This window comes from Mustelus asterias, chromosome 8, assembly GCF_964213995.1.
Source record: "Mustelus asterias chromosome 8, sMusAst1.hap1.1, whole genome shotgun sequence".
NCBI classification, from domain to species: domain Eukaryota; kingdom Metazoa; phylum Chordata; class Chondrichthyes; order Carcharhiniformes; family Triakidae; genus Mustelus; species Mustelus asterias.
In genome coordinates this window covers 138,575,467-138,603,140 of record NC_135808.1, presented here as the reverse complement: position 1 = coordinate 138,603,140, position 27,674 = coordinate 138,575,467, and the positions used below count along the sequence as shown (strand labels likewise).

Here is a 27,674-nt window from a genome sequence, read left to right as displayed (position 1 = left end):
TCTTGTGTGTTTCTAATTAATTTCTTCTCTCTTTCTGTCCTGTCTCAGCTGCTTCTGTCTTCTGCGGCTTTTCATTTCTAACTCCTGCCAGTTGCAACTTCCTCCCTCCTTCCTCGACTCCGTTCTGGTCAGGTACAGATCACTCACTCGATTTTCTCCTCTCTCCACCTCTTGCCGTGTGAGTTTACCCTCGCTCTGTGTGAGGGAGCGTCCAATCCAGCTCTCCACACTGCAAATATCCCATTGGTTCCAGCCCAGTGGCTCTGAGCTCAGTGAACTGTCTGTCACAGGACAGACTCTGTGTCACCACAGCTAATAATGTGCTCTCTCCATAGCACACACTGCAGGTTGTACAGCCCCGTTACACCCAGCCCCGTTACACCCAGCCCCGTTACACCCAGCCCCGTTACACCCAGCCCCGTTACACCCAGCCCCGTTACACCCAGCCCCGTTACACCCAGCCCCGTTACACCCAGCCCCGTTACACCCAGCCCCGTTACACCCAGCCCCGTTACACCCAGCCCCGTTACACCCAGCCCCGTTACACCCAGCCCCGTTACACCCAGCCCCGTTACACCCAGCCCCGTTACACCCAGCCCCGTTACACCCAGCCCCGTTACACCCAGCCCCGTTACACCCAGCCCCGTTACACCCAGCCCCGTTACACCCAGCCCCGTTACACCCAGCCTCATAGAACATAGAACATTACAGCGCAGTACAGGCCCTTCGGCCCTCGATGTTGCACTGACCAGTGGAACCAATCTAAAGCCCCTCTCATCTACACTATTCCAATATCATCCATATGTTTATCCAATGACCATTTAAATGCCCTTAATGTTGGCGAGTCCACTACTGCTGCAGGCAGGGCATTCCACGCCCTTAATACTCTCTGAGTAAAGAACCTACCTCTGACATCTGTCCTATATCTATCACCCATCAATTTAAAGCTACGTCCCCTCGTGCTAGCCAACACCATCCAAGGAAAAAGGCTCTCACTATCCACCCTATCTAATCCTCTGATCATCTTGTATGCCTCTATTAAGTCACCTCTTAACCTTCTTCTCTCCAACGAAAACAACCTCAAGTCCCTCAGCCTTTCCTCATAAGACCTTCCCACCATACCAGGCAACATCCTAGTAAATCTCCTCTGCACCCTTTCCAATGCTTCCACATCCTTCCTATAATGCGGCGGCCAGAACTGTAGGCAATACTCCAAGTGCGGCCGCACCAGAGTTTTGTACAGTTGCAACATGACATCCTGGCTCCGAAACTCAATCCCTCTACCAATAAAAGCTAACACTCTGTACGTCTTCTTAACAACCCTATCAACCTGGGTGCCAACTTTCAGGGATCTATGCACATGGACACCGAGATCTCTCTGTTCATCCACACTACCAAGTATCTTACCATTAGCCCAGTACTCTGTAATCCTGTTACTCCTTCCAAAGTGAATCACCTCACACTTTTCCACATTGAACTCCATTTGCCACCTTTCAGCCCAGCTCTGCAGCTTATCTATGTCCCTCTGTAACCTGCAACAAGCTTCTGCACTGTCCACAACTCCACCGACTTTAGTATCATCCGCAAATTTACTAACCCATCCTTCTACGCCCTCATCCAGGTCATTTATAAAAATGACAAACAGCAGTGGCCCCAAAACAGATCCTTGCGGTACACCACTAGTAACTGAACTCCAGGATGAACATTTCCCATCAACCACCACCCTCTGTCTTCTTCCAGCTAGCCAATTCCTGATCCAAACCACTAAATCACCCTCAACCCCATGCGTCCGTATTTTCTGCAATAGCTTACCATGGGGAACCTTATCAAACGCTTTACTGAAATCCATATACACTACATCAACTGCTTTACCCTTATCCACCTCTTTGGTCACCTTCTCAAAGAACTCAATTAGGTTTGTGAGGCACGACCTACCCTTCACAAAACCGTGTTGATTATCCCTAATCAAATTATTCCTTTCCAGGTGATTATAAATCCTATCTCTTATAATCCTTTCCAAAACTTTGCCCACAACAGAAGTAAGGCTCACCGGTCTATAATTACCAGGGTTGTCTCTCCTCCCCTTCTTGAACAAGGGGACAACATTTGCTATCCTCCAGTCTTCTGGCACTATTCCTGTAGACAAGGACAACATAAAGATCAAAGCCAAAGGCTCTGCAATCTCCTCTCTAGCCTCCCAGAGAAGCCTAGGATAAATCCCATCTGGCCCAGGGGACTTATCTATTTTCACACTTTCCAGAATTGGTAACACCTCCTCCTTATGAACCTCAATCCCGTCTAGTCTAATAGCCTGTATCTCAGTATTCTCCTCGACAACATTGTCTTTTTCCTGTGTGAATACTGATGAAAAATATTCATTTAGCGTCTCTCCTATCTCTTCAGACTCCACGCACAACTTCCCACTCCTGTCCTTGACTGGCCCTAATTTTACCCTCGTCATTCTTTTATTCCTGACATACCTATAGAAAGCTTTAGGGTTTTCCTTGATCCTACCCGCCAAAGACTTCTCATGTCCCCTCCCGGCTCTTCTGAACTCTCTCTTTAGGTCCTTCCTGGCTAACTTGTAACTCTCAAGCGCCCTAACTGAGCCTTCACGTCTCATCTTTACATAAGTCTCCTTCTTCCTCTTCACAAGAGATTCAACTTCTTTAGAAAACCACGGTTCCCTTGCTTGACCACTTCCTCCCTGCCTGACAGGTACAGACTTATCAAGGACACGCAGTAGCTGTTCCTTGAACAAGCTCCACATTTCAATTGTGCCCATCCCTTGCAGTTTCCTTCCCCAACCTATGCATCCTAAATCTCTCCTAATCGCATCATAATTTCCGTTCCCCCAGCTATAACTCTTGCCCTTCGGTATATACCTATCCTTTTCCATTGCCAAGGTAAACGTAATCGAATTGTGGTCACTGTCACCAAAGTGCTCACCTACCTCCAAATCTAACACCTGGCCTGGTTCATTACCCAGTACCAAATCCAATGTGGCCTCGCCTCTTGTTGGTCTATCTACATACTGTGTCAGGAAACCCTCCTGCACACATTAGACAAAAACTGACCCCTCTAAAGTACTTGAACTATAGCTTTTCCAGTCAATATTTGTAAAGTTCAAGTCCTCCATAACAACTACCCTGTTACTTTCGCTCCTATCCAGAATCATCTTTGCAATCCTTTCCTCTACATCTCTGGAACTATTCAGAGACCTATAGAAAACTCCCAACAGGGTGACCTCTCCTTTCCTGTTTCTAACCTCAGCCCAAACTACCTCAGTAGACGAGTCCTCATCAAACGTCCTTTCTGCCACCGTAATACTGTCCTTGACTAACAATGCCACACCTCCCCCTCTTTTACCACCTTCCCTGCTCTTACTGAAACATCTAAACCCCGGAACCTGCAACAACCATTCCTGTCCCTGCTCTATCCATGTCTCCGAGATGGCCACAACATCGAGGTCCCAGGTACCAACCCATGCCGCAAGTTCACCCACCTTATTCCGGATGCTCCTGGCGTTGAAGTATACACACTTCAAACCACCTTCCTGCCTGCCAGTACACTCCTGCGACGCTGAAACCTCATCCATGACCTCACTACTCTCAACCTCCTGTACACCGGAGCTACAATTCAGGTACCCACCCCCCTGCTGAATTAGTTTAAACCCTCCCGAAGAGCATTAGCAAATTTCCCCCCAGGATATTGGTACCGCTCTGGTTCAGGTGAAGACCATCCCGTTTGTAGAGGTCCCACCTACCCCAGAATGACCCCCAATTATCCAGGTATCTGAATCCTTCCCTCCTGCACCATCCCTGTAACCACGTGTGCAACTGCTCTCTCTCCCTGTTCCTCTCCTCACTATCACGTGGCACGGGTAACAAACCAGAGATAACAACTCTGTTTGTTCTCGTCCTAAGAACCATCGTCCTAAGAACCATAGAACCATAGAAAATTACAGCTCAGAAACAGGCCTTTTGGCCCTTCTTGTCTGTGCCGAACCATTTTATGCCTAGTCCCACTGACCTGCACTTGGACCATATCCCTCCACACCCCTCTCATCCATGAACCCGTCCAAGTTTTTCTTAAATGTTAAAAGTGACCCCGCATTTACCACTTTATCCGGCAGCTCATTCCACACTCCCACCACTCTCTGCGTGAAGAAGCCCCCCCTAATATTCCCTTTAAACTTTTCTCCTTTCACCCTTAACCCATGCCCTCTGGTTTTTTTTCTCCCCTTGCCTCAGCGGAAAAAGCCTGCTTGCATTCACTCTATCTATACCCATCAAAATCTTATACACCTCTATCAAATCTCCCCTCAATCTTCTACGCTCCAGGGAATAAAGTCCCAACCTATTCAATCTCTCTCTGTAACTCAGCTTCTCAAGTCCCGGCAACATCCTTGTGAACCTTCTCTGCACTCTTTCAATCTTATTTACATCCTTCTTGTAACCAGGTGACCAAAACTGTACACAATACTCCAAATTCGGCCTCACCAATGCCTTATATAACCTTACCATAACACTCCAACTTTCATACTCGATACTCCGATTTATAAAGGCCAATGTACCAAAGGCACTCTTTGCGACCCTATCCACCTGTGACATCACTTTTAGGGAACTCTGTACCTGTATTCCCAGATCCCTCTGTTCAACTGCACTCTTCAGAGTCCTACCATTTACCCTGTACGTTCTTCTTTGGTTTGTCCTTCCAAAGTGCAATATCTCACACTTGTCTGCGTTAAATTCCATTTGCCATTTTTCAGCCCATTTTTCTAGTTGGTCCAAATCCCTCTGCAAGCTTTGAAAACCTTCCTCACTGTCCACTACACCTCCAATCTTTGTATCATCCAATTTACCACATTATCATCCAGATCATTGATATAGATGACAAACAACAATGGACCCAACACCGATCCCTGCGGCACACCACTAGTCACAGACCTCCACTCAGAGAAGCAATCCTCCACAACCACTCTCTGGCTTCTTCCATTGAGCCAGTGTCTTATCCAATTTACTACCTCCCCATGTATACCTAGCGACTGAACCTTCCTAACTAACCTCCCATGAGGGACCTTGTCAAAGGCCTTGCTGAAATCCAGGTAGACAACATCCACCGCCTTCCCTTCATCCACTTTCCTGGTAACCTCCTCGAAAAACTCCAATAGATTGGTCAAACATGACCTACCACGCACAAAGCCATGTTGACTCTCCCTAATAAGTCCCTGTCTATCCAAATATTTGTAGATCCTATCCCTTATCACACCTTCCAATAAGCTTCCACCCTAACTCCCTGAATTTCTGCCTTACATCCCCATCCCTTTTCCCACCTATGTCTTGGGTGCCGATGTGAACCACAACTTGGGGCTGGTCCCCCTCCCCCTTAAGGATCCTGAAAACACGATCCGAGACATCACGGACCTCGGCACCTGGGAGGCAACACACCAACCGCGAGTCCCTCTCATTCCCACAGAATCTCCTATCTATCCCCCTAACTATGGAGTCCCCAATAACTAATGCTCTACTCCTCTCCCCCCTTCCCTTCTGAGCAACAAGGACAGACTCTGTCCCAGAGACCTGTACCCCATGGCTTACCCCTGGTAAGTCCCCCCCAACAGTATCCAAAATGGAATACTTGTTATACAGAGGAACAGGGGATCCAGGGGATCGCTGCTCTGACTGCTTCTTACCCCTTCTAGCCGTCACCCACGTATCATTTCTCGGAGTAGCTACCTCCCTGTAGCTTCTATCTATAGCTGCCTCTGCCTCCCGAATGATCCTGAGTTCATCCAGTTCCAGCTCCAGATCCCGAACACGGTCTTCAAGGAGCTGGAATTGGGTGCACTTCCTGCAGGTGTACTCAGCCGGGACACTGGTGTCCCTCACCTCAAACATCCCACAGGAGGAACATGGCACTGCCTGCACTGACATCCCTGCTAACTTCCTCGTTCAAATTTATTGGGTAAAAAACCTTCCCAGGCCTCTCTGCGGCCTACTTCCAGTTTCCTGTTTCACTGAAAAACGCCATTAAAAAGTAAGGTAAAAAAAAATCAATCTCTCTTACCCTCAGCACTCCTGACACGAATCGCTCGCTCTCTGCTTGCTCCGATGGAACACTGAGCCCCGTCACGCCCAGCCCCGTCACGCCCAGCCCCGTCACGCCCAGCCCCGTCACGCCCAGCCCCATCACGCAGAGCCCCGTCACGCCCAGCCCCGTCACGCCCAGCCCCGTCACGCCCAGCCCCGTCACGCAGAGCCCCATCACGCCCAGCCCCGTCACGCAGAGCCCCGTCACGCCCAGCCCCGTCACGCAGAGCCCCGTCACGCCCAGCCCCGTCACGCAGAGCCCCGTCACGCAGAGCCCCGTCACGCCCAGCCCCGTCACGCCCAGCCCCGTCACGCAGAGCCCCGTCACGCAGAGCCCCGTCACGCAGAGCCCCGTCACGCAGAGCCCCGTCACGCAGAGCCCCGTCACGCAGAGCCCCGTCACGCAGAGCCCCGTCACGCAGAGCCCCGTCACGCAGAGCCCCGTCACGCAGAGCCCCGTCACGCAGAGCCCCGTCACGCAGAGCCCCGTCACGCAGAGCCCCGTCACGCAGAGCCCCGTCACGCAGAGCCCCGTCACGCAGAGCCCCGTCACGCAGAGCCCCGTCACGCAGAGCCCCGTCACGCAGAGCCCCGTCACGCCCGGCCCCGTCACGCCCGGCCCCGTCACGCCCGGCCCCGTCACGCCCGGCCCCGTCACGCCCGGCCCCGTCACGCCCGGCCCCGTCACGCCCGGCCCCGTCACGCCCGGCCCCGTCACGCCCGGCCCCGTCACGCCCGGCCCCGTCACGCCCGGCCCCGTCACGCCCAGCCCCGTCACGCCGAGCCCCGTCACGCCGAGCCCCGTCACGCCGAGCCCCGTCACGCAGAGCCCCGTCACGCAGAGCCCCGTCACGCAGAGCCCCGTCACGCAGAGCCCCGTCACGCAGAGCCCCGTCACGCAGAGCCCCGTCACGCAGAGCCCCGTCACGCCCGGCCCCGTCACGCCCGGCCCCGTCACGCCCGGCCCCGTCACGCCCGGCCCCGTCACGCCCGGCCCCGTCACGCCCGGCCCCGTCACGCCCGGCCCCGTCACGCCCGGCCCCGTCACGCCCGGCCCCGTCACGCCCGGCCCCGTCACGCCCAGCCCCGTCACGCCCAGCCCCGTCACGCCGAGCCCCGTCACGCCGAGCCCCGTCACGCCGAGCCCCGTCACGCCGAGCCCCGTCACGCAGAGCCCCGTCACGCAGAGCCCCGTCACGCAGAGCCCCGTCACGCAGAGCCCCGTCACGCAGAGCCCCGTCACGCCCAGCCCCGTCACGCAGAGCCCCGTCACGCAGAGCCCCGTCACGCCCAGCCCCGTCACGCATAGGCCCGTCACACAGACCGCATAACTGATAACCAATTGTTATGAGTTCCAATTCAAGCAATATTTATATCAACTTAAACCCCCTCTTTAAAATGAGTTAGCAAATCACAGGCATACTTGCTGTGATTTAGGTTACCAGCCCTGGAGCTTTCAGAAAATCTTTGGAAAAAGAGGCAGAGAGAAACCTGGCAGCCTAGGCGGCAACTGCTTGTATTTTTAAACGTGAAACTGAAATAGTATTTGATCCCTGCAAGCTTAACTCCTCCCATTAAGCGAATTACTCTGTGTCCCTGTCCATCAATCTAATTAACACTCTACACTGACACTTCCAGGAAAACCTAAATAAACAAAAGGTCCATTAACTCCACAAAATAACTCATTCCCAGCTAAAATGGGTCGTTTTCTAAATGGAGGTCGGTCACCAGTGGTGTGCCCCAGGGATCTGTTCTGGGACCCTTGCTGTTTGTCATTTTCATAAATGACCTGGATGAGGAAGCGGAGGGATGGGTTGGTAAGTTTGCCGACGACATGAAGATTGGTGGGGTTGTGGATAGTCTGGAGGGATGTCAGAAGTTACAGAGGGACATAGATAGGATGCAAGACTGGGTGGAGAACAACCCAGATAAATGCGCAGTGGTCCATTTTGGCAGGTCAAATGGGATGAAGGAGTACAATATAAAGGGAAAGACTCTTAGTACTGTAAAGGATCAGAAGGACCTTGGGGACCGGGTCCATAGGACTCTAAAATCGGCCCCGCAGGTGGAGGTGGTGGTTAAGAAGGCGTATGGTGTGCTGGCCTTTATCAATCGAGGGATTGAGTTCAGGAGTCCAGGGATAATGATGCAGCTATATAAGACCCTCGTCAGACCCCACTTGGAGTACTGTGCTCAGTTCTGGTCGCCTCATTACAGGAAGGATGTGGAAAAGATTGAAAGGGTGCAGAGGAGATTTACAAGGATGTTGCCTGGATTGAGTGGCATGCCTTATGAGGATAGGCTGAGGGAGCTCGGTCTTTTCTCCTTGGAGAGACGTAGGATGAGAGGAGACCTAATAGAGGTATATAAGATGTTGAGAGGCATAGATCGGGTGCACTCTCAGAGGCTTTTTCCCAGGGTGGAAATGGCTGCTACGAGAGGACACAGGTTTAAGGTGCTGGGGGGTAGGTACAGGAAAATGTTAGGGGGAAGTTTTTCTCACACAAGGTGGTGGGCGAGTGGAATCGGCTGCCGTCAGTGGTGGTGGAGGCAAACTCAATAGGGTCTTTTCAGAAACTCCTGGATGAGTACATGGGACTTAATAGGATGGAGGGTTATAGGTAGGCGTAAAAGGTAGGGATATGTTCGGCACAACTTGTGGGGCCGAAGGGCCTGTTTTGTGCTGTAGTTTTTCTATGTTTCTAAAATCAGTTATTATCCTGTATTCTCTGCACCTGCTGCGTGTTTACCAGACAAACCAACTTTTGTAACAAAGCACTGCTTCTTAAAGCAACCCCACCTTAAACATAAAATATATCAAAATAACACAGTATCATTAGACCGTCCCCTTTAAAAAAATGAACCAACAATATGAATAGTTGGCTTCATTTTTCAAAACCTCGAGGTTTCACACCATTAGTACTCTATCAGAGATAAATCTTATTACAGCTAAACATGCAAGTTTAACAATGGTATCGTCCAGTTCAGTCTTTTTGTTCCAATGTTGAACACGCCTCCTTCCTTTGTGATCATGCTCTCTCTTCCTGTTAACCCTCGACACGCCGCTGCTCCCTCCTTCCTTTCAGAATCCTCCTTCTGTTCTTGATGTTGTTTTCATTCCGAGTCTGAGCTCGGTTCCGTGGTTGTAAATTATTCCTGGTGGTGTCCTCAGAGGGTTGGGCTGGATCCGGAGGGTTAGACCTCACATTGAACGCAAACTGCCACAAACCGCTTTGGATTTGCTTTGAGTTTCCTTCGCTGAATCCAACCAATCTTTTTGATTTTCAGAGTCCCGAAATCTCAAACCAAAGTAATCGTTTCCCAGAGGGTTGATTTGCTCACAGACTTTGTCACAGACATTTTCTTAACTTCACTTGTGTGTGTTCAGAGTCATCCAAAAAGGTCACTTCATCTCTCTGTCCCTTTCTTGTTTACTGGCTTTAGCTCCTGTGTCAGGGAGTGCAACTCCCCCCAAAATTCTCCCCAGAGCCTCCACCTTGTTGTTGCAGGTTGGGAGTTTTATCTTCCTGTGTATCCATGGTCTGGGCTGATGGATTTCCAATTACAACAATCCTCCATTCAGTAACCGTGAGAAAGCCTCTTTCGATCCTCCCCTCTCCCCCAGGAAACTACCGTGAGGAAAGACACTGGACAATCTCAGACTGTGAAAGCGGAAGTGGATCTTTCTGTTCCAATATCGTTGATTCATTGCTTTGTTTCTGCTGCATCTCCAACATCATTTTCTGTATATTCCCTGGCAAAGATATCAATATCCGATTGGCTTCTTTGCTCTCAGGATTCTGAGGGGTGACACGGAGGCACCGTGTTTAGGCTAAATAAACAGTTCCAGTTCACTCCCACTGACCCCGTGGTTTATTATTAGTCTTAATATCAGACCTCAAACATAATAACCCCGTGAAGCAGACCCCCCGTGAAGCAGACCCCCCGTGAAGCAGACCCCCCGTGAAGCAGACCCCCCGTGAAGCAGACCCCCCGTGAAGCAGACCCCCCGTGAAGCAGACCCCCCGTGAAGCAGACCCCCCGTGAAGCAGACCCCCCGTGAAGCAGACCCCCCGTGAAGCAGACCCCCCGTGAACCAGACCCCCCGTGAACCAGACCCCCCGTGAAGCAGAGCCCCCGTGAAGCAGAACCCCCGTGAAGCAGAGCCCCCGTGAAGCAGAACCCCCGTGAAGCAGAGCCCCCGTAACGCAGGCCCCCCCGTAACGCAGACCCCCGTAGCGCAGATCCTGTAACTGGGGTTGCTCAGTGCGATACTGAGCACCAGATGCAGAGCAGCAAGATCCCAGCTCCAATCCCTGCCCGAGGCGCTCTGATTGGTGATGTTTGCTGTGTTCCGCTGTCTGCACTCTGACAGTGAACACCAGAGGGCAGTGTTACACACACAATCTGCCTCTTGTGATTCAGTCTGTCAGTGAATCACTCCAACACTTTGCGAGCAGCACCCAGATTCAGAGTGAAAGACGGGGAGTTATTTCCTCTGACTCTTTATCCTGAATCCACCGTCACTCATCACATTCCCAGCTCCGACTCAGAAGCTTGTGGGTTCTGAGGGGTGGCACAGTGGTTAGCACTGCTGCCTCACAGCGCCAGGGACCCGGGTTTGATTCCCGGCTTGGGTCACTGTCTGTGCGGAGTCTGCACGTTCTCCCCGTGTCTGCGTGGGTTTCCTCCGGGTGCTCCGGTTTCCTCCCACGGTCCGAAGATGTGTGGGGTGGGGGATTGGCCATGATAAATTCTCCCTCAGTGTCCAATGATGTGCAGGTTAGGGGATTAGCCACAGTAAATGTGTGGGGTTACGGGGATAGGGCCTGGGTGAGATGTTCTTGCAGATTGTCAGTGCAGACTTGATGGGCTGAATGGCCTCTTCCTGCACCGTAGGGATTCAATGATTCAAACTCAACTCCAGAGGCTTAGTACAGGACAGGGGAAGCTCAAAGCAAAACCCTGCGGATGCTGGAATCTGAAACAAAAACAGAAAATGCTGGAAAATCTCAGCAGGTCTGACAGCCTCTGTGGAGAGAGAATAGAGCCAACGTTTCGAGTCTGGATGACCCTTCGTCAGAGCTGGAAGAGGAAAAGACTATTCAGCCCATCGGCACGGTGCTAGCTCATTTGAAGAACATTCACTCTTTCCCCATCTCCCTGAAATCTGTTCTCCTGCGGGGATTTATCCAATCTGCTTTGAAGTTTCTATTGATCCCATATCCACCCTCCAATCAGGCAATGTTTCCAACCCCTAATCACACTTCACACGGGAAATATTTCCATCGCGTCATCTCTCCGACCAATTCCCTTCAACCTCTGCCCTCTGCTCATCAATCCTCCGACCAATGAAAACAGCAAACAAAGAACAAAGAACAATACAGCACAGGAACAGGCCCTTCGGCCCTCCAAGCCCGTGCCACTCCCTGGTCCAAACTAGACCATTCTTTTGTATCCCTCCATTCCCACTCCATTCATATGGCTGTCTAGATAAGTCTTAAACGTTCCCAGTGTGTCCGCCTCCACCACCTTGCCTGGCAGCGCATTCCAGGCCCCCACCACCCTCTGTATAAAATATGTCCTTCTGATATCTGTGTTAAACCTCCCCCCCTTCACCTTGAACCTATGACCTCTCGTGAACGTCACCACCGACCTGGGGAAAAGCTTCCCACCGTTCACCCTATCTATGCCTTTCATAATTTTATACACCTCTATTAAGTCTCCCCTCATCCTCCGTCTTTCCAGGGAGAACAACCCCAGTTTACCCAATCTCTCCTCATAACTAAGCCCCTCCATACCAGGCAACATCCTGGTAAACCTCCTCTGTACTCTCTCCAAAGCCTCCACGTCCTTCTGGTAGTGTGGCGACCAGAACTGGACGCAGTATTCCAAATGCGGCCGAACCAACGTTCTATACATCTGCAACATCAGACCCCAACTTTTATAGAACATAGAACATTGAACATAGAAAGCCACAGCACAAACAGGCCCTTCGGCCCACAGGTTGCGCCGATCACATCCCCACCTCTAGGCCTATCTATAGCCCTCAATCCCATTAAATCCCATGTACTCATCCAGAAGTCTCTTAAAAGACCCCAACGAGTTTGCCTCCACCACCACCGACGTCAGCCGATTCCACTCACCCACCACCCTCTGAGTGAAAAACTTACCCCTGACATCTCCTCTGTACCTACCCCCCAGCACCTTAAACCTGTGTCCTCTCGTAGCAACCATTTCAGCCCTTGGAAATAGCCCCTGAGAGTCTACCCTATCCAGACCTCTCAACATCTTGTAAACCTCTATCAGGTCACCTCTCATCCTTCGTCTCTCCAGGGAGAAGAGACCAAGCTCCCTCAACCTATCCTCATAAGGCATGCCCCCCAATCCAGGCAACATCCTTGTAAATCTCCTCTGCACCCTTTCAATGGCTTCAACATCTTTCCTGTAATGAGGTGACCAGAACTGCGCGCAGTACTCCAAGTGGGGTCTAACCAGGGTCCTATAAAACTGCAGCATTATCTCCCGACTCCTAAACTCAATCCCTCGATTAATGAAGGCTAGTACGCCGTACGCCTTCTTGACCGCATCCTCCACCTGCGAGGCCGATTTAAGAGTCCTATGGACCCGGACCCCAAGGTCCTTCTGATCCTCTACACTGCTAAGAATGGTACCCTTCATATTATATTGCTGCTTCATCCCATTGGATCTGTCAAAATGGATCACCACACACTTATCCGGGTTGAAGTCCATCTGCCACTTCTCCGCCCAGTCTTGCATTCTATCTATGTCTCGCTGCAACTTCTGACATCCCTCCAAACTATCCACAACACCACCTACCTTGGTGTCGTCAGCAAACTTACCAACCCATCCCTCCACTTCCTCATCCAGGTCATTTATGAAAATGACAAACAGCAAGGGTCCCAGAACAGATCCCTGGGGCACTCCACTGGTCACTGACCGCCATGCAGAGAAAGACCCCTCCACAGCCACTCTCTGCCTTCTGCAGGCAAGCCAGTTCTGGATCCACAAGGCAACAGCCCCTTGGATCCCATGCCCTCTCACTTTCTCAAGAAGTCTTGCATGGGGGACCTTATCGAACGCCTTGCTGAAGTCCATATAGACCACATCCACCGCTCTTCCTTCGTCAATGTGTTTGGTCACATTTTCAAAGAACTCAACCAGGCTCGTAAGGCACGACCTGCCCTTGACAAAACCGTGCTGACTACTTTTGATCATACTAAACTTCTCTAGATGATCATAAATCCTGTCTCTCAGGATCCTCTCCATCAACTTACCAACCACTGAGGTTAGACTCACCGGTCGGTAATTTCCCAGGCTGTCCCTGTTCCCTTTCTTGAATATAGGGACCACATCTGCAATCCTCCAATCCTCCGGAACCTCTCCCGTCTCCATCGACGATGCAAAGATCATCGCCAAAGGCTCCGCAATCTCCTCCCTCGCCTCCCACAGTAACCTGGGGTACATCCCATCCGGTCCCGGCGACTTACCAACCTTGATGCCATTCAATAGTTCCAACACATCCTCTTTCTTTCTGTCCACATGCTCGATCCTTTCTGTCCACCGCAAACCAGCAGTACAACCACCCAGATCCCTTTCCACCGTGAATACCGAGGTAAAGTATTCATTAAGCAGCTCCGCCATTTCTAACGGTTCCGCACAAACTTTTCCCCCTTCACCTTTTAAGGGTCCTATGCCTTCACATCTCATCCTTTTACTCTTGACATATTTGTAGAAAGCCTTGGGGTTCTCCTTAATCTTACCCGCCAACGCCTTCTCATGACCCCTTCTCGCTCTCCTAATTTCCTTCTTAAGCTCCTTCCTACATCCCGTATTTATATTCTATGCCCCGTCCTATAAAGGCAAGCATGCCATATGCCTTCTTCACCACCTTCTCCACCTGTGACGTCACCTCCAAGGATCTGTGGACTTGCACACCCAGGTCCCTCTGCGTATCTACACCCTTTATGGTTCTGCCATTTATCGTATAGCTCCTCCTGACATTATTTCTACCAAAATGCATCACTTCGCATTTATCAGGATTGAACTCCATCTGCCATTTCTTTGCCCAAATTTCCAGCCTATCTGTATCCTTCTGTAGCTTCTGACAATGCTCCTCACTATCTGCAAGTCCTGCCAATTTTGTGTCGTCCGCAAACTTACTGATCACCCCAGTTACACCTTCTTCCAGATCGTTTATATAAATCACAAACAGCAGAGGTCCCAATACAGAGCCCTGCGGAACACCACTAGTCACAGGCCTCCAGCCGGAAAAAGACCCTTCCACTACCACCCTCTGTCTTCTGTGACCAAGCCAGTTCTCCACCCATCTAACCACCTCCCCCATTATCCCATGAGATCCCATGAGACCCAGAAACAGAAATTTGGATATCCGGATAGTCGGAGTCCGGACATTCCCAGAATATTCACAACAGGAACATTCATAATTCCAAAAGCACCCACTCCAGGGAAGGAATGATCCAGAAGGTTTGAGTTTCCGATGGATATTTCCCAGCTCCCCAAGATTCCAGGATAGAGTCGGAGACATTGGCTGTTTCACTTCACCGACCAGGATAGTTAGCTGGGAATCGTCCGACAGAACAAAATATGTCTAACTCCCGGATACTCATACAGAGAAACCCCCAATAACTCACATTGATACCACCCCCACCAGCTACCCCAACCCCCCCCAAACCCTCCGACTCCCCAGCAACCCCCTAACTCCTCACAACCCTCCGACTCCCCCCCAACCTCCTAACTCCCCACAACCCTCCGACTCCCCTCAACCTCCCGAATCCCCATCAACCCCCCCGACAGCCCCCGACTCCTTCCCATCCCCCCGACTCCTTCCCAACCCCCCGGCTCCTTCCCATCCCCCCGACTCCTTCCCAACCCCCTGACTCCTTCCCAACCCCCCGACTCCTTCCCAACCCCCCGACTCCTTCCCAACCCCCCGACTCCTTCCCAACCCCCCGACTCCTTCCCAACCCCCCGACTCCTTCCCAACCCCCCGACTCCTTCCCAACCCCCCGGTTCCTTCCCAACCCCCCGGCTCCTTCCCAACCCCCCGGCTCCTTCCCAACCCCCCGGTTCCTTCCCAACCCCCCGACTCCTTCCCAACCCCCCGACTCCTTCCCAACCCCCCGACTCCTTCCCAACCCCCCGACTCCTTCCCAACCCCCCGACTCCCCCCCGACTCCCCCCACAACCCCCCAACCCCCGACCCCCCCAACTCCCCACCCCCCCAACTCCTCCTGAACACTGAGCTCCCCCTGAGTCCCTCCCGACTCACCCCTCGATCCCCTGACTCCCTGTTCAATCCCCCCAGCTCTCCTCCAACCCCCTGCCCCCTGACCCTCTCACCTATCCCGTCCTCTTCTCTCTGCAGCTTTTCAAAGAAACTTCGGCTAATTTTTAGTCAGCTAACAAAATCCAGCCAAGCCTTCAGAGGGTGGGGGGCGGGGGGGTGGGGTTGGGGGGGGCGGGGGGAGCAGGGGGTTCGTGGGAGTGGGGCAGGGAGGGAGCGGGGGGGCGGGGGGTGCAGGGGGGGAGCAGGGGGGCGGGGGGCTTGTCTTCCTCTGATGATTCAGCAGTCTGAAGAAGCATTCCCATTTTCGTGAAACTCTGTATTTCTGGAGAAGCCGTGATCGGAATTCCTGATCAGAAACACGGAGTTCCAGCGTGATGCAGTAAGTTAGGAGTGGCAGGGCACTCGAATAGTGACTGCTGATTCTCCAAACATTCACACCACATTCTCTTTGTGACTCACACCAAACACCGCCCCTCCCCCGCCCCCCCCACTCTGCCTCTCTGTTCCACATGAACTGAACTCCCTGACTCCCCCCGACTCTCCCCACCCCCCACTGACTCCCCCCGACTCTCCCCACCCCCCACCGACTCTCCCCACCCCCCACCGACTCCCCCCGACTCTCCCCACCCCCCACCGACTCTCCCCACCCCCCACCGACTCTCCCCACCCCCCACCGACTCCCCCCGACTCCCTCCCACCCCCCACCGACTACCCCCGACTCTCCCCACCCCCCACCGTCTCCCCCCGACTCTCCCCACCCCCCACCGACTCCCCCCGACTCTCCCCACCCCCCACCGACTCCCCCCGACTCCCTCCCACCCCACGCCCCACTCTGCCTCTGAACTGAACTCCCTGATCTCGGTTCCACTCTGGCCAATCTCCTCTGTGACCTTGCTGAAGCTTTGCCATTCTTCCTGAAGTCAGGAGCTGAGAACTGGACCCAATCCTCTGGCTGGGATCTACCCGCTGTTTGATGAAGATTAAAGTTAATCTCCTGCATTTTGTAGCCTAAGCCTGGGTTTCTAAAGCTCAGAATCCCAGGAGCTTTCTGTGCTGATTAGTGAAGCTGGTTCCATTGCCAGTGATGTGTGAATTCTCAGCTCCAGGTCTCTCTGCTCCCACTCCCCGTTTCAAATCCAATCCTTTCCTTCAGACCGTCTCTCGACATTCTTCACCGGACACTTTCCCTGTTGGATTTCACCTTCCACATCCTGCAGCCTATCAGCAGCCGGTCCCTCTCATCCTGCAGCCTATCAGCAGCCGGTCCCTCTCATCCTGCAGCCTATCAGCAGCCGGTCCCTCTCATCCTGCAGCCTATCAGCAGCCGGTCCCTCTCATCCTGCAGCCTATCAGCAGCCAGTCTCTCTCATCCTGCAGCCTATCAGCAGCCGGTCCCTCTCATCCTGCAGCCTATCAGCAGCCGGTCCCTCTCATCCTGCAGCCTATCAGCAGCCGGTCCCTCTCATCCTGCAGCCTATCAGCAGCCGGTCCCTCTCATCCTGCAGCCTATCAGCAGCCGGTCCCTCTCATCCTGCAGCCTATCAGCAGCTTCCTCACTGTTTACGATATCACAGAGTCAGTAAATAAATCCAAATGAAAAACTCGTCTCAGTGACGGTGACCATAAAACCATTGTCGATTGTCGGAAAAACCTGTCTAGTTCACTAATGTCCTTTAGGGAAGGAAATCTGCCATCCTTACCCGGTCTGGCCTACACGTGACTCCAGAGCCACAGCAATGTGTTTGACTCTCAACTTCCCTCTCCAACTCAAAAGCCTTATCCTTTGCACTGCTGAGCTGGGCTCCTCCATCATTGAGAATGGGGATATTTGTATGCCTGGTGCTGCTCCCAGCATTCCCTCCTGCACTCTCCATTGAACCAGGATTGGTGCCCTGGTTTGATGGTCATGGTTGAATGGGGGATATGCCGGGCCATGAGGTTGCAGATTGTGCTGGAGTGCAATTCCGCTGCTGTTGATGGCCCGCAGCACCTCATGGATGCCCAGTCTTGTGTTGCTGGATCTGTTCGAAGTCTGTCCCATTTAGCACGGTGATCGTGCCACACAACACTATGGAGGGTATCCTCAATGTGGAGGCGAGACTTTGTCTCCACAAGGACCGTGCAGTGGTCACTCATAGAATCAGACAGCGCAGAAGAGGCCCTTCAGCCCATCGACTCCAACACACCAGCAACACCTGAACTCCCAGCTATCGTGGATACATTCTATGAACTCCTCCTCAAGGCTGCCTTGACCGACCTGGTTTGACCAATTGATATGTCGATTAAAATCCCCCATGATAATTGCTGTTCCATTTTTACATGCATCAGTTATTTCTTTGTTTATTGCTTGCCCCACCATGATGTCATTATTTGGTGGCCTATAGATTAAGCCTATCAGTGACTTTTTCTCCTTACTATTTCTAATTTCCACCCAAATGGATTCAACCTTTTTTTCCATAGAACCTATATCATCTCTCACTGCCGCCCTGATATCATCCTTAAATATCAGAGCTACACCACCTCCCTTACCTTCCTGTCGGTCCCTCCGAACAGTCTGATACCCCTGGATATTCAACTCCCAGTCGTGACCATCCTGCAACCATGTCTCTGTAATGGCCACCAAATCACACTCGTTCACAATGATTTGTGCCGTCAACTCATTTCCCTTGTTTCGAATGCTACGAGCATTCAGATAAAGTGCCCTTATGCTAGTTTTGTACCTGCTTTGTGAATTCTAACACTTCGATAAATAACATCTCCTGAGTTCTCCTTCCTTTTAACTTTTTTCCTGATTTTTGATGTAATTGGAAAATTCTCCCCGCATTTTGTCCTTGCTCCCTCCTTCTGGGACTCCTTACGTAGGTTCCCATCCCCCTGGCATATTAATTTAAACCCTCCCCAACCGCTCTAGCAAACACTCCCCCTCGGACATCAGTCCCAGTCCTTCCCAGGTGTAACCCGTCCAATTTTTACAGGTCCCACCTCCCCCAGAACCGATCCCAATGCCCCAGGAATCTGAAACCCTCCCCCTTACACCATCTCTTCATGATGTGGAGATGCCGGCGTTGGACTGGGGTAAACACAGTAAGAAGTCTCACAACACCAGGTTAAAGTCCAACAGGTTTATTTGGTAGCAAACGCCACTAGCTTTCAGAGCGCTGCCCCTTCATCAGGTAAGTGGGAGTTCTGTTCACAAACAGGGCATATATAGACACAAACTCAATTTACAAAATAATGGTTGGAATGTGAGTCTTTACAGGTAATCAAGTCTTAAAGGTACAGACAATGTGAGTGGAGAGAGGGTTAGGCACAGGGTAAAGAGATGTGAATTGTTTCCAGCCAGGACAGTTAGTGAGATTTTGCAAGCCCAGGCAGGTTGTGGGGTTACAGATAGTGTGACATGAACCCAATATCCCGGTTGAGGCTGTCCTCGTGTGTGCGGAACTTGGCTATCAGTTTCTGCTCAGCGACTCTGCGCTGTCGTGTGTCGTGAAGGCCGCCTTGGAGAACGCTTACCCGAAGAACAGAGGCCGAATGCCCGTGACTGCTGAAGTGTTCCCCAACAGGAAGAGAACAGTCTTACCTGGTGATTGTCGAGCGGTGTTCATTCATCCGTTGTCGTAGCGTCTGCATGGTTTCCCCAATGTACCATGCCTCGGGACATCCTTTCCTGCAGCGTATCAGGTAGACAACATTGGCCGAGTTGCAAGAGTATGTACCGTGTACCTGGTGGATGGTGTTCTCACGTGAGATGATGGCATCCGTGTCGATGATCTGGCACGTCTTGCAGAGGTTGCTGTGGCAGGTGTCATGGTCACTGTTCTCCTGAAGGCTGGGTAGTTTGCTGCGGACAATGGTCTGTTTGAGGTTGTGCGGTTGTTTGAAGGCAAGAAGTGGGGATGGCCTTGGAGAGATGTTCGTCTTCATCGATGACATGTTGAACAAAGAACAAAGAACAGTACAGCACAGGAAACAGGCCCTTCGGCCCTCCAAGCCTGTGCCGCTCCTTGGTCCAACTAGACCAATCGTTTGTATCCCTCCATTCCCAGGCTGCTCATGTGACTATCCAGGTAAGTCTTAAACGATGTCAGCGTGCCTGCCTCCACCACCCTACTTGGCAGCGCATTCCAGGCCCCCACCACCCTCTGTGTAAAAAACGTCCCTCTGATGTCTGAGTTATACTTCGCCCCTCTCAGCTTGAGCCCGTGACCCCTCGTGATCGTCACCTCCGACCTGGGAAAAAGCTTCCCACTGTTCACCCTATCTATACCCTTCATAATCTTGTACACCTCTATTAGATCTCCCCTCATTCTCCGTCTTTCCAAGGAGAACAACCCCAGTCTACCCAATCTCTCCTCATTGCTAAGACCCTCCATACCAGGCAACATCCTGGTAAACCTTCTCTGCACTCTCTCTAACGCCTCCACGTCCTTCTGGTAGTGCGGCGACCAGAACTGGACGCAGTACTCCAAATGTGGCCTAACCAGCGTTCTATACAGCTGCATCATCAGACTCCAGCTTTTATACTCTATACCCCGTCCTATAAAGGCAAGCATACCATATGCCTTCTTCACCACCTTCTCCACCTGTGTTGCCACCTTCAAGGATTTGTGGACTTGCACACCTAGGTCCCTCTGTGTTTCTATACTCCTGATGACTCTGCCATTTATTGTATAACTCCTCCCTACATTATTTCTTCCAAAATGCATCACTTCGCATTTATCCGGATTAAATTCCATCTGCCACCTCTCTGCCCAATTTTCCAGCCTATCTGTATCCTGCTGTAATGCCCGACAATGCTCATCGCTATCCGCAATCCCAGCCGCAATCCGCAATTGAAGATGAACACCTCGCCAAGGCCATCACCACATTAAGTGCCCTCTCAGGTTTGGTTGTCAGATGGTCAGTACTGAGGGAGTGCTGCACTGTCAGAGGGTCAGTGCTGAGGGAGTGCTGCACTGTCAGAGGGTCAGTGCTGAGGGAGTGCTGCACTGTCAGAGGGTCAGTGCTGAGGGAGTGCTGCACTGTCAGAGGGTCAGTACTGAGGGAGTGCCGCACTGTCAGAGGGTCAGTGCTGAGGGAGTGCTCTATGGGATGTGAGATTATTTGTGTTCTCTCAGTTTCAGTTGAGGATCTAAGGTGACTATTTGAAAAGCAGCAGGTTTCTGTCCCGCCCAATATTACATAGAACATAGAACATAGAAAGTCACAGCACAAACAGGCCCTTCGGCCCACAAGTTGCGCCGATCACATCCCCACCTCTAGGCCTATCTATAGCCCTCAATCCCATTAAATCCCATGTACTCATCCAGAAGTCTCTTAAAAGACCCCAACGAGTTTGCCTCCACCACCACCGACGTCAGCCGATTCCACTCACCCACCACCCTCTGAGTGAAAAACTTACCCCTGACATCCCCCCTGTACCTACCCCCCAGCACCTTAAACCTGTGTCCTCTCGTAGCAACCATTTCAGCCCTTGGAAATAGCCTCTGAGAGTCCACCCTATCCAGACCCCTCAACATCTTGTAAACCTCTATCAGGTCACCTCTCATCCTTCGTCTCTCCAGGGAGAAGAGACCAAGCTCCCTCAACCTATCCTCATAAGGCATGCCCCCCAATCCAGGCAACATCCTTGTAAATCTCCTCTGCACCCTTTCAATGGCTTCAACATCTTTCCTGTAATGAGGTGACCAGAACTGCGCGCAGTACTCCAAGTGGGGTCTAACCAGGGTCCTATAAAGCTGCAGCATTATCTCCCGACTCCTAAACTCAATCCCTCGATTAATGAAGGCTAGTACGCCATACGCCTTCTTGACCGCATCCTCCACCTGCGAGGCCGATTTAAGAGTCCTATGGACCCGGACCCCAAGGTCCTTCTGATCCTCTACACTGCTAAGAATGGTACCCTTCATTTTATACTGCTGCTCCATCCCATTGGATCTGCCAAAATGGATCACTACACACTTATCCGGGTTGAAGTCCATCTGCCACTTCTCCGCCCAGTCTTGCATTCTATCTATGTCTCGCTGCAACTTCTGACATCCCTCCAAACTATCCACAACACCACCTACCTTGGTGTCGTCAGCAAACTTACCAACCCATCCCTCCACTTCCTCATCCAGGTCATTTATGAAAATGACAAACAGCAAGGGTCCCAGAACAGATCCCTGGGGCACTCCACTGGTCACTGACCTCCATGCAGAGAAAGACCCCTCCACAGCCACTCTCTGCCTTCTGCAGGCAAGCCAGTTCTGGATCCACAAGGCAACAGCCCCTTGGATCCCATGCCCTCTCACTTTCTCAAGAAGTCTTGCATGGGGGACCTTATCGAACGCTTTGCTGAAGTCCATATAGACCACATCCACCGCTCTTCCTTCGTCAATGTGCTTGGTCACATTTTCAAAGAACTCAACCAGGCTCGTAAGGCACGACCTGCCCCTGACAAAGCCGTGCTGACTACTTTTGATCATACTAAACTTCTCTAGATGATCATAAATCCTGTCTCTCAGGATCCTCTCCATCAACTTACCAACCACTGAGGTTAGACTCACCGGTCGGTAATTCCTCAATCTCCACCTCGCAGTCTAATGGCCTTGTTTTTATTATGTTGTTGTTTCTGGCGAAAGGTGCTATCGAAATGCAATCCTTTTCTTTTCTTTTGCAGCTTTAAGTCCCAAAGTGGTTGGCGTGGCGATAGCTCAGTACGCCTTCTCCGCCAGGGACATGAGGGAGCTGTCGCTTCAGGAGGGAGACATGGTCAAGATTTACAGCAAAAGCGGGCCGAATGGCTGGTGGCGAGGAGCCGTCAATGGCAGGGTGAGTCCCCCCACACTGCCAATCACAATGATCAGCGTGAGACCATAAGACATAGGAGCAGAATTAGGCCACTCAGCCCATCGAGTCTGCTCCGCCATTCAATCATGGCTGATATTTTTCTCATCCCCATTCTCCTGCCTTGTCGCCATAACCCCTGATCCCCTTATTAATCAGGAACCTATCTATCTCTGTCTTAAAGACACTCAATGACCTGGCCTCTACAGCCTTCTGCGACAAAGAGTTCCACAGATTCACCACTCTCTGGCTGAAGAAATGCCTTTTCTATCTCCTGATTTATTTTCTGCCCCACATCCTGACGACTGCTCGGGGGCCGGTACATAACTCCCTGTACATAACTCCCTGTACATAACTCCCTGTACATAACTCCCTGTACATAACTCCCTGTACATTACTCCCTGTACATAACTCCCTGTACATAACTCCCTGTACATAACTCCCTGTACATAACTCCCTGTACATAACTCCCTGTACATAACTCCCTGTACATAACTCCCTGTACATAACTCCCTGTACATAACTCCCTGTACATAACTCCCTGTACATAACTCCCTGTACATAACTCCCTGTACATAACTCCCTGTACATAACTCCCTGTACATAACTCCCAGTACATAACTCCCATCAGGGTCTTTTTACCTTTGCGATTCCTCAGCTCTACCCACAGAGATTCTATGCCTGCTGATGCGATATCACTTCTTGCTATCGATTTAAATTCATTCCTTACTAACAATGCAACCCCGCCCCCTTTGCCCATCTGCCTGTCCTTCTGATAGGACACATATCCTTGGATATTTAGATCCCAACCCTGATCCCCTTGCAGCCACTTCTCTGTGATGCCCACAACATCGTACCGGCCAATTTCAATGTGCGCAACAAGCTCATTTACCTTGTTCCATATACTGCACGCATTTAAGTACAACACCCTCAGTCCCGCATTGACTGCCTCCCTTCTCATACCTGTCACCTTTTTTGCTCTGCCTGAGGTTAGATTCCTGCCACCTTCTATACTCTCTGCTCTCTTACGTGGTCCAGAAACTTTGTTACCCTCTCCTGAGCCCTCAGCTCCATTAACCTGCACTTCTACCCTCTCCTTTTATTAGGCATGAGTCCACTCAGCCCATCATGGCCATGTCAGCCCCTTGATACAATCTCGCTCTTTAACCAAAAGTGATAAACACAGACCCATGCGGAGAGACTGGAGAAGCTGGGATTGTTCTCCTTGGAGCAGAGACGGTTCAGAGGAGATTTATTAGAGGAGCTTAAAATCAGGAAGAGTTTAGATGGAGTAAATCAGGAGAAAGTGTTTGCAGTGACAGGAGGGTGGGTAACCAGAGGGACACAGATTGAAGAGAATCGGGAAAAGAACCAGAGGGGGAGATGAGGGGAGTTTATTTGATGCAGTGAGTTGTTGTGATCTGGAATGTGCTGCCTGAAAGGGCGGTGGAAGCAGATTCAATAATAACTTTCAAAAGGGAATTGGAGAGATCGTTCTAAAGGAAGCGTTCACAGGGCGGTGGGGAAAGGTGCGGATTTGGTGTCGGGGGGGGGGGTGGGGGTGGAAGGGGGGGTTTAAACAGATGGCTCTTTCAAAGAGCCAGCACAGAGATGATGAGCTGAATAGCTTCATTGTGTGCTCTGAGATTCTGGCCATTAACCATCTCCCTCAGTCGGAGGGAAGCAGATCACTTGGAATGTTCAGCATTGGAAGCAGGGTCAGATTTCTGAGGGTCTCCTGTCCAATCCCACAGTGAAATCGGAATGTTGTTGCTCTCTTTCAGGTTGGTTGGTTTCCCTCGACGTATGTGGAAGAGGAGGAGGATTGCTTTGCAGACTGACTGTTTCCTTGGCCTGAATTTCAGGGATGATTGAACTAAGCTGATGGCAGTAGTGGCAGCAATGCGGGAATCTGGTGAAGTGTCCTCCACGGCAGGCTGCCGGGATGCACCCAGGCTGAGGTGACCTGGGCTATCTGGAGGCCACAGGTCCATCGAAACTTTGTTACGAGCAAGCTGGCAATCAGCTCTGAGGAGCAGGGACAGGAGAGTGAGAGGATCACAGACAATCCCCGCCGAGCTTCATTCACCATCTCCACCTCTCACTTTGGGATTGAACCCAAACTCGGGCCTTGGCTGGTTAGAAACAGCCTCGACACTGCTCCAGCACGGCGAACCCTGTCAGTCTGTGAACACAGCGCTTGGGGATAGACTGAAACACCCAGATTTGATCGCTGCCTTTGATTACTAACTCCTGTGTGTATATTATTGCGAATTTAATTCAACTTCATTGCCTCGCTCGGCCTGTGTCTGAGACAGAGTGAGCGGCAAGAGACCAATCCGGGAATGGCTTCAACTCTCAATTCCACGGCTGCCCCTCAGCCCAAAGTCAATTCAAAACTGAGCCCAAAATCCAAACTGACACACTGGCAGTACTGAGGGAGTGCCACACTGTCAGAGGGTCAGTACTGAGGGAGTGCGACACTGTCAGAGGGTCAGTACTGAGGGAGTGCCGCACTGTCAGAGGGTCAGTACTGAGGGAGTGCCGCACTGTCAGAGGGTCAGTACTGAGGGAGTGCTGCACTGTCAGAGGGTCAGTACTGAGGGAGTGCCGCACTGTCAGAGGGTCAGTACTGAGGGAGTGCTGCACTGTCAGAGGGTCAGTACTGAGGGAGTGCCGCACTGTCAGAGGATCAGCACTGAGGGAGTGCTGCCCTGTCAGAGAGTCAGTACTGAGGGAGTGCCGCACTGTCAGAGGGTCAGTACTGAGGGAGTGCTGCACTGTCAGAGGGTCAGTACTGAGGGGGTGCTGCACTGTCAGAGGGTCAGTACTGAGGGAGTGCCGCACTGTCAGAGGGTCAGTACTGAGGGAGTGCCGCACTGTCAGAGGGTCAGTACTGAGGGAGTGCTGCACTGTCAGAGGGTCAGTACTGAGGGGGTGCTGCACTGTCAGAGGGTCAGTACTGAGGGAGTGCTGCACTGTCAGAGGGTCAGTACTGAGGGAGTGCCGCACTGTCAGAGGGTCAGTACTGAGGGAGTGCCGCACTGTCAGAGGGTCAGTACTGAGGGAGTGCTGCACTGTCAGAGGGTCAGTACTGAGGGAGTGCCGCACTGTCAGAGGGTCAGTACTGAGGGAGTGCTGCACTGTCAGAGGGTCAGTACTGAGGGAGTGCCGCACTGTCAGAGGATCAGCACTGAGGGAGTGCTGCCCTGTCAGAGAGTCAGTACTGAGGGAGTGCCGCACTGTCAGAGGGTCAGTACTGAGGGAGTGCTGCACTGTCAGAGGGTCAGTACTGAGGGGGTGCTGCACTGTCAGAGGGTCAGTACTGAGGGAGTGCCGCACTGTCAGAGGGTCAGTACTGAGGGAGTGCCGCACTGTCAGAGGGTCAGTACTGAGGGAGTGCTGCACTGTCAGAGGGTCAGTACTGAGGGGGTGCTGCACTGTCAGAGGGTCAGTACTGAGGGAGTGCTGCACTGTCAGAGGGTCAGTACTGAGGGAGTGCTGCACTGTCAGAGGGTCAGTACTGAGGGAGTGCTGCACTGTCTGTGGTGCTGCCATTTGGATGAAACATTTAGCCAAGCTCCTTCCCGTCCCTGTGCCCCTGCTCTGGGGATCTGGAAGATCCCACTTCAGAATAGGGAGGAATGTTGTGGGGAGTTCCCTTTCTTGTCAAGTGGCCTAGGAAGCCAGGGGTGGGCCGAACGACCTCATTCCTCTCCCTGTTTGTATGTTTGTTCCCCTGTTGATCTGTCGATATTCACTCTTCAACCAACCTCACCAATAAAACAGGATAACAGCTTGCTCTGCTATTGTGGGATCTTGCTGTGCACTAACTGCTGACCATTCACAAGTGACCACACTCTCATTGTACTTTGTTCTCAGTCAATGCTTTGGGATGCCCTGAGGGTGTGGAAGGTGCTATAGAAATGCAATTTCTCTCTGAATTCTGAATGAAAGAAGCCAATAAGGTAAACAATGGAAACAAATCAATTTGACCTTTAACCCCTTCAGTGGTGAGGGTCAGGGGTCACAGGTTACAGGGTCAGAGGGTCTCAAGGTGAGGTCAATGTATTTCTAGTTTCTGATTGGATGTGGAGATCCTTGCAATGTCGAAATGCTGTTTATAAAGTTTCAGTAAAAACCTCTCCTGAATCTGGAGCAGTTTGATCCAAACGTTTATTTAATAAACTGGATTATTTTCCCTTTGTCCTGTAATTCTGGCCCAGGCTGCTGCAGAATGGCCTCATTACACAGCAGGATCCCAATCCTGATCTGAGGCCCCTCAATGGCAATGCTCATTGTTCCCAGGGGAAGGACTCGAATCCTTTGCTGGATCTCAGGAGACTTTTCCAGAGCTGGACTCTCTGACTCTTTGATGCAGCAACTTACAGACACAGGGAAATCAGACAGAGAAAAGAATCTCATTGCGGCCGTCACTGCGAGTTCCACAGTGATAGATATATTGACACAGACAAACAACTATTCACACACAAACTACATCACACCACGTGGGATTGCAAGAAAATAACTTCATCTTAATACAAAATAATTAATATCGACACAAACACTGATTGCTGCTCGCTATTAGACCCACATGGGACTGATACAGCCCCTCCCCTGCCCTGGATAGACCAGGATAGGAAGCGGATTTCAGAAGGATTGGGATCAGGATGGAAGCAGTTACACAAATCCTCAAGGAACAGGATTACACGGGAATTCTCTCTGAATCCTGGGTGTGGGGAACACAAAACTGTGCCTCCTATTCCCTCTGGCAATGATGCACTGACAGAGAGACCCTGTCCCCACTCAGTGTTCCCTCACAGAGAGAGGGAGATTGAGTAGAACTTGTGTGCAGGATGGAGTGAGAGCTTCCCTGTCAGAGTTTCCACCTTTCCAGTGATGCATTAAACCGAAGCCTCCTGTTCTTTCAGAGACATAGAACATAGAAAAACTACAGCACAAACAGGCCCTTCGGCCCACAAGTTGCGCCGGTCATGTCCCTACCTACCTAGGCTTATATATAGGCTTCCCTATAACCCTCAATCCTATTAAGTTCCATGTACTCATCCAAAAGTCTCTTCAAAGACCCTATCGAGTTTGCCTCCACCACCACTGACGGCAGCCGATTCCACTCACCCACCGCCCTCTGAGTGAAAAACTTACCCTAACATCTCCCCTGTACCTACCCCCCAGCACCTTAAACCTGTGTCCTCTCGTAGCAGACGTTTCCGCCCTGGGAAAAAGCCTCTGAGAGTCCACCCGATCTATGCCTCTCAACATCTTATACACCTCTATTAGGTCTCCTCCCATCCTTCGTCTCTCCAAGGAGAAAAGACCGAGCTCCCTCAGCCTATCCTCAAAAGGCATGATCCAGGCAACATCCTTGTAAATCTCCTCTGCACCCTTTCTATCTTTTCCAC

At 51.6% G+C, this 27,674-nt stretch overlaps 1 protein-coding gene across 1 annotated transcript in view; it reads left to right on the top strand.

Moving 5' to 3' along the window:
- Positions 1–26,424, top strand: part of vav3a (vav 3 guanine nucleotide exchange factor a) — a 232,985-nt gene extending 206,561 nt beyond the window's left edge. Inside the window, exons 25-26 of the mRNA XM_078219234.1 lie at positions 22,088–22,239; positions 24,039–26,424. Of these exons, the coding sequence (XP_078075360.1) occupies positions 22,088–22,239; positions 24,039–24,095 (209 nt within the window). The 3' untranslated portion in view covers positions 24,096–26,424. The remainder of the gene's footprint in view (positions 1–22,087; positions 22,240–24,038) is intronic.
- The last annotated feature ends 1,250 nt before the right edge of the window (positions 26,425–27,674 follow it).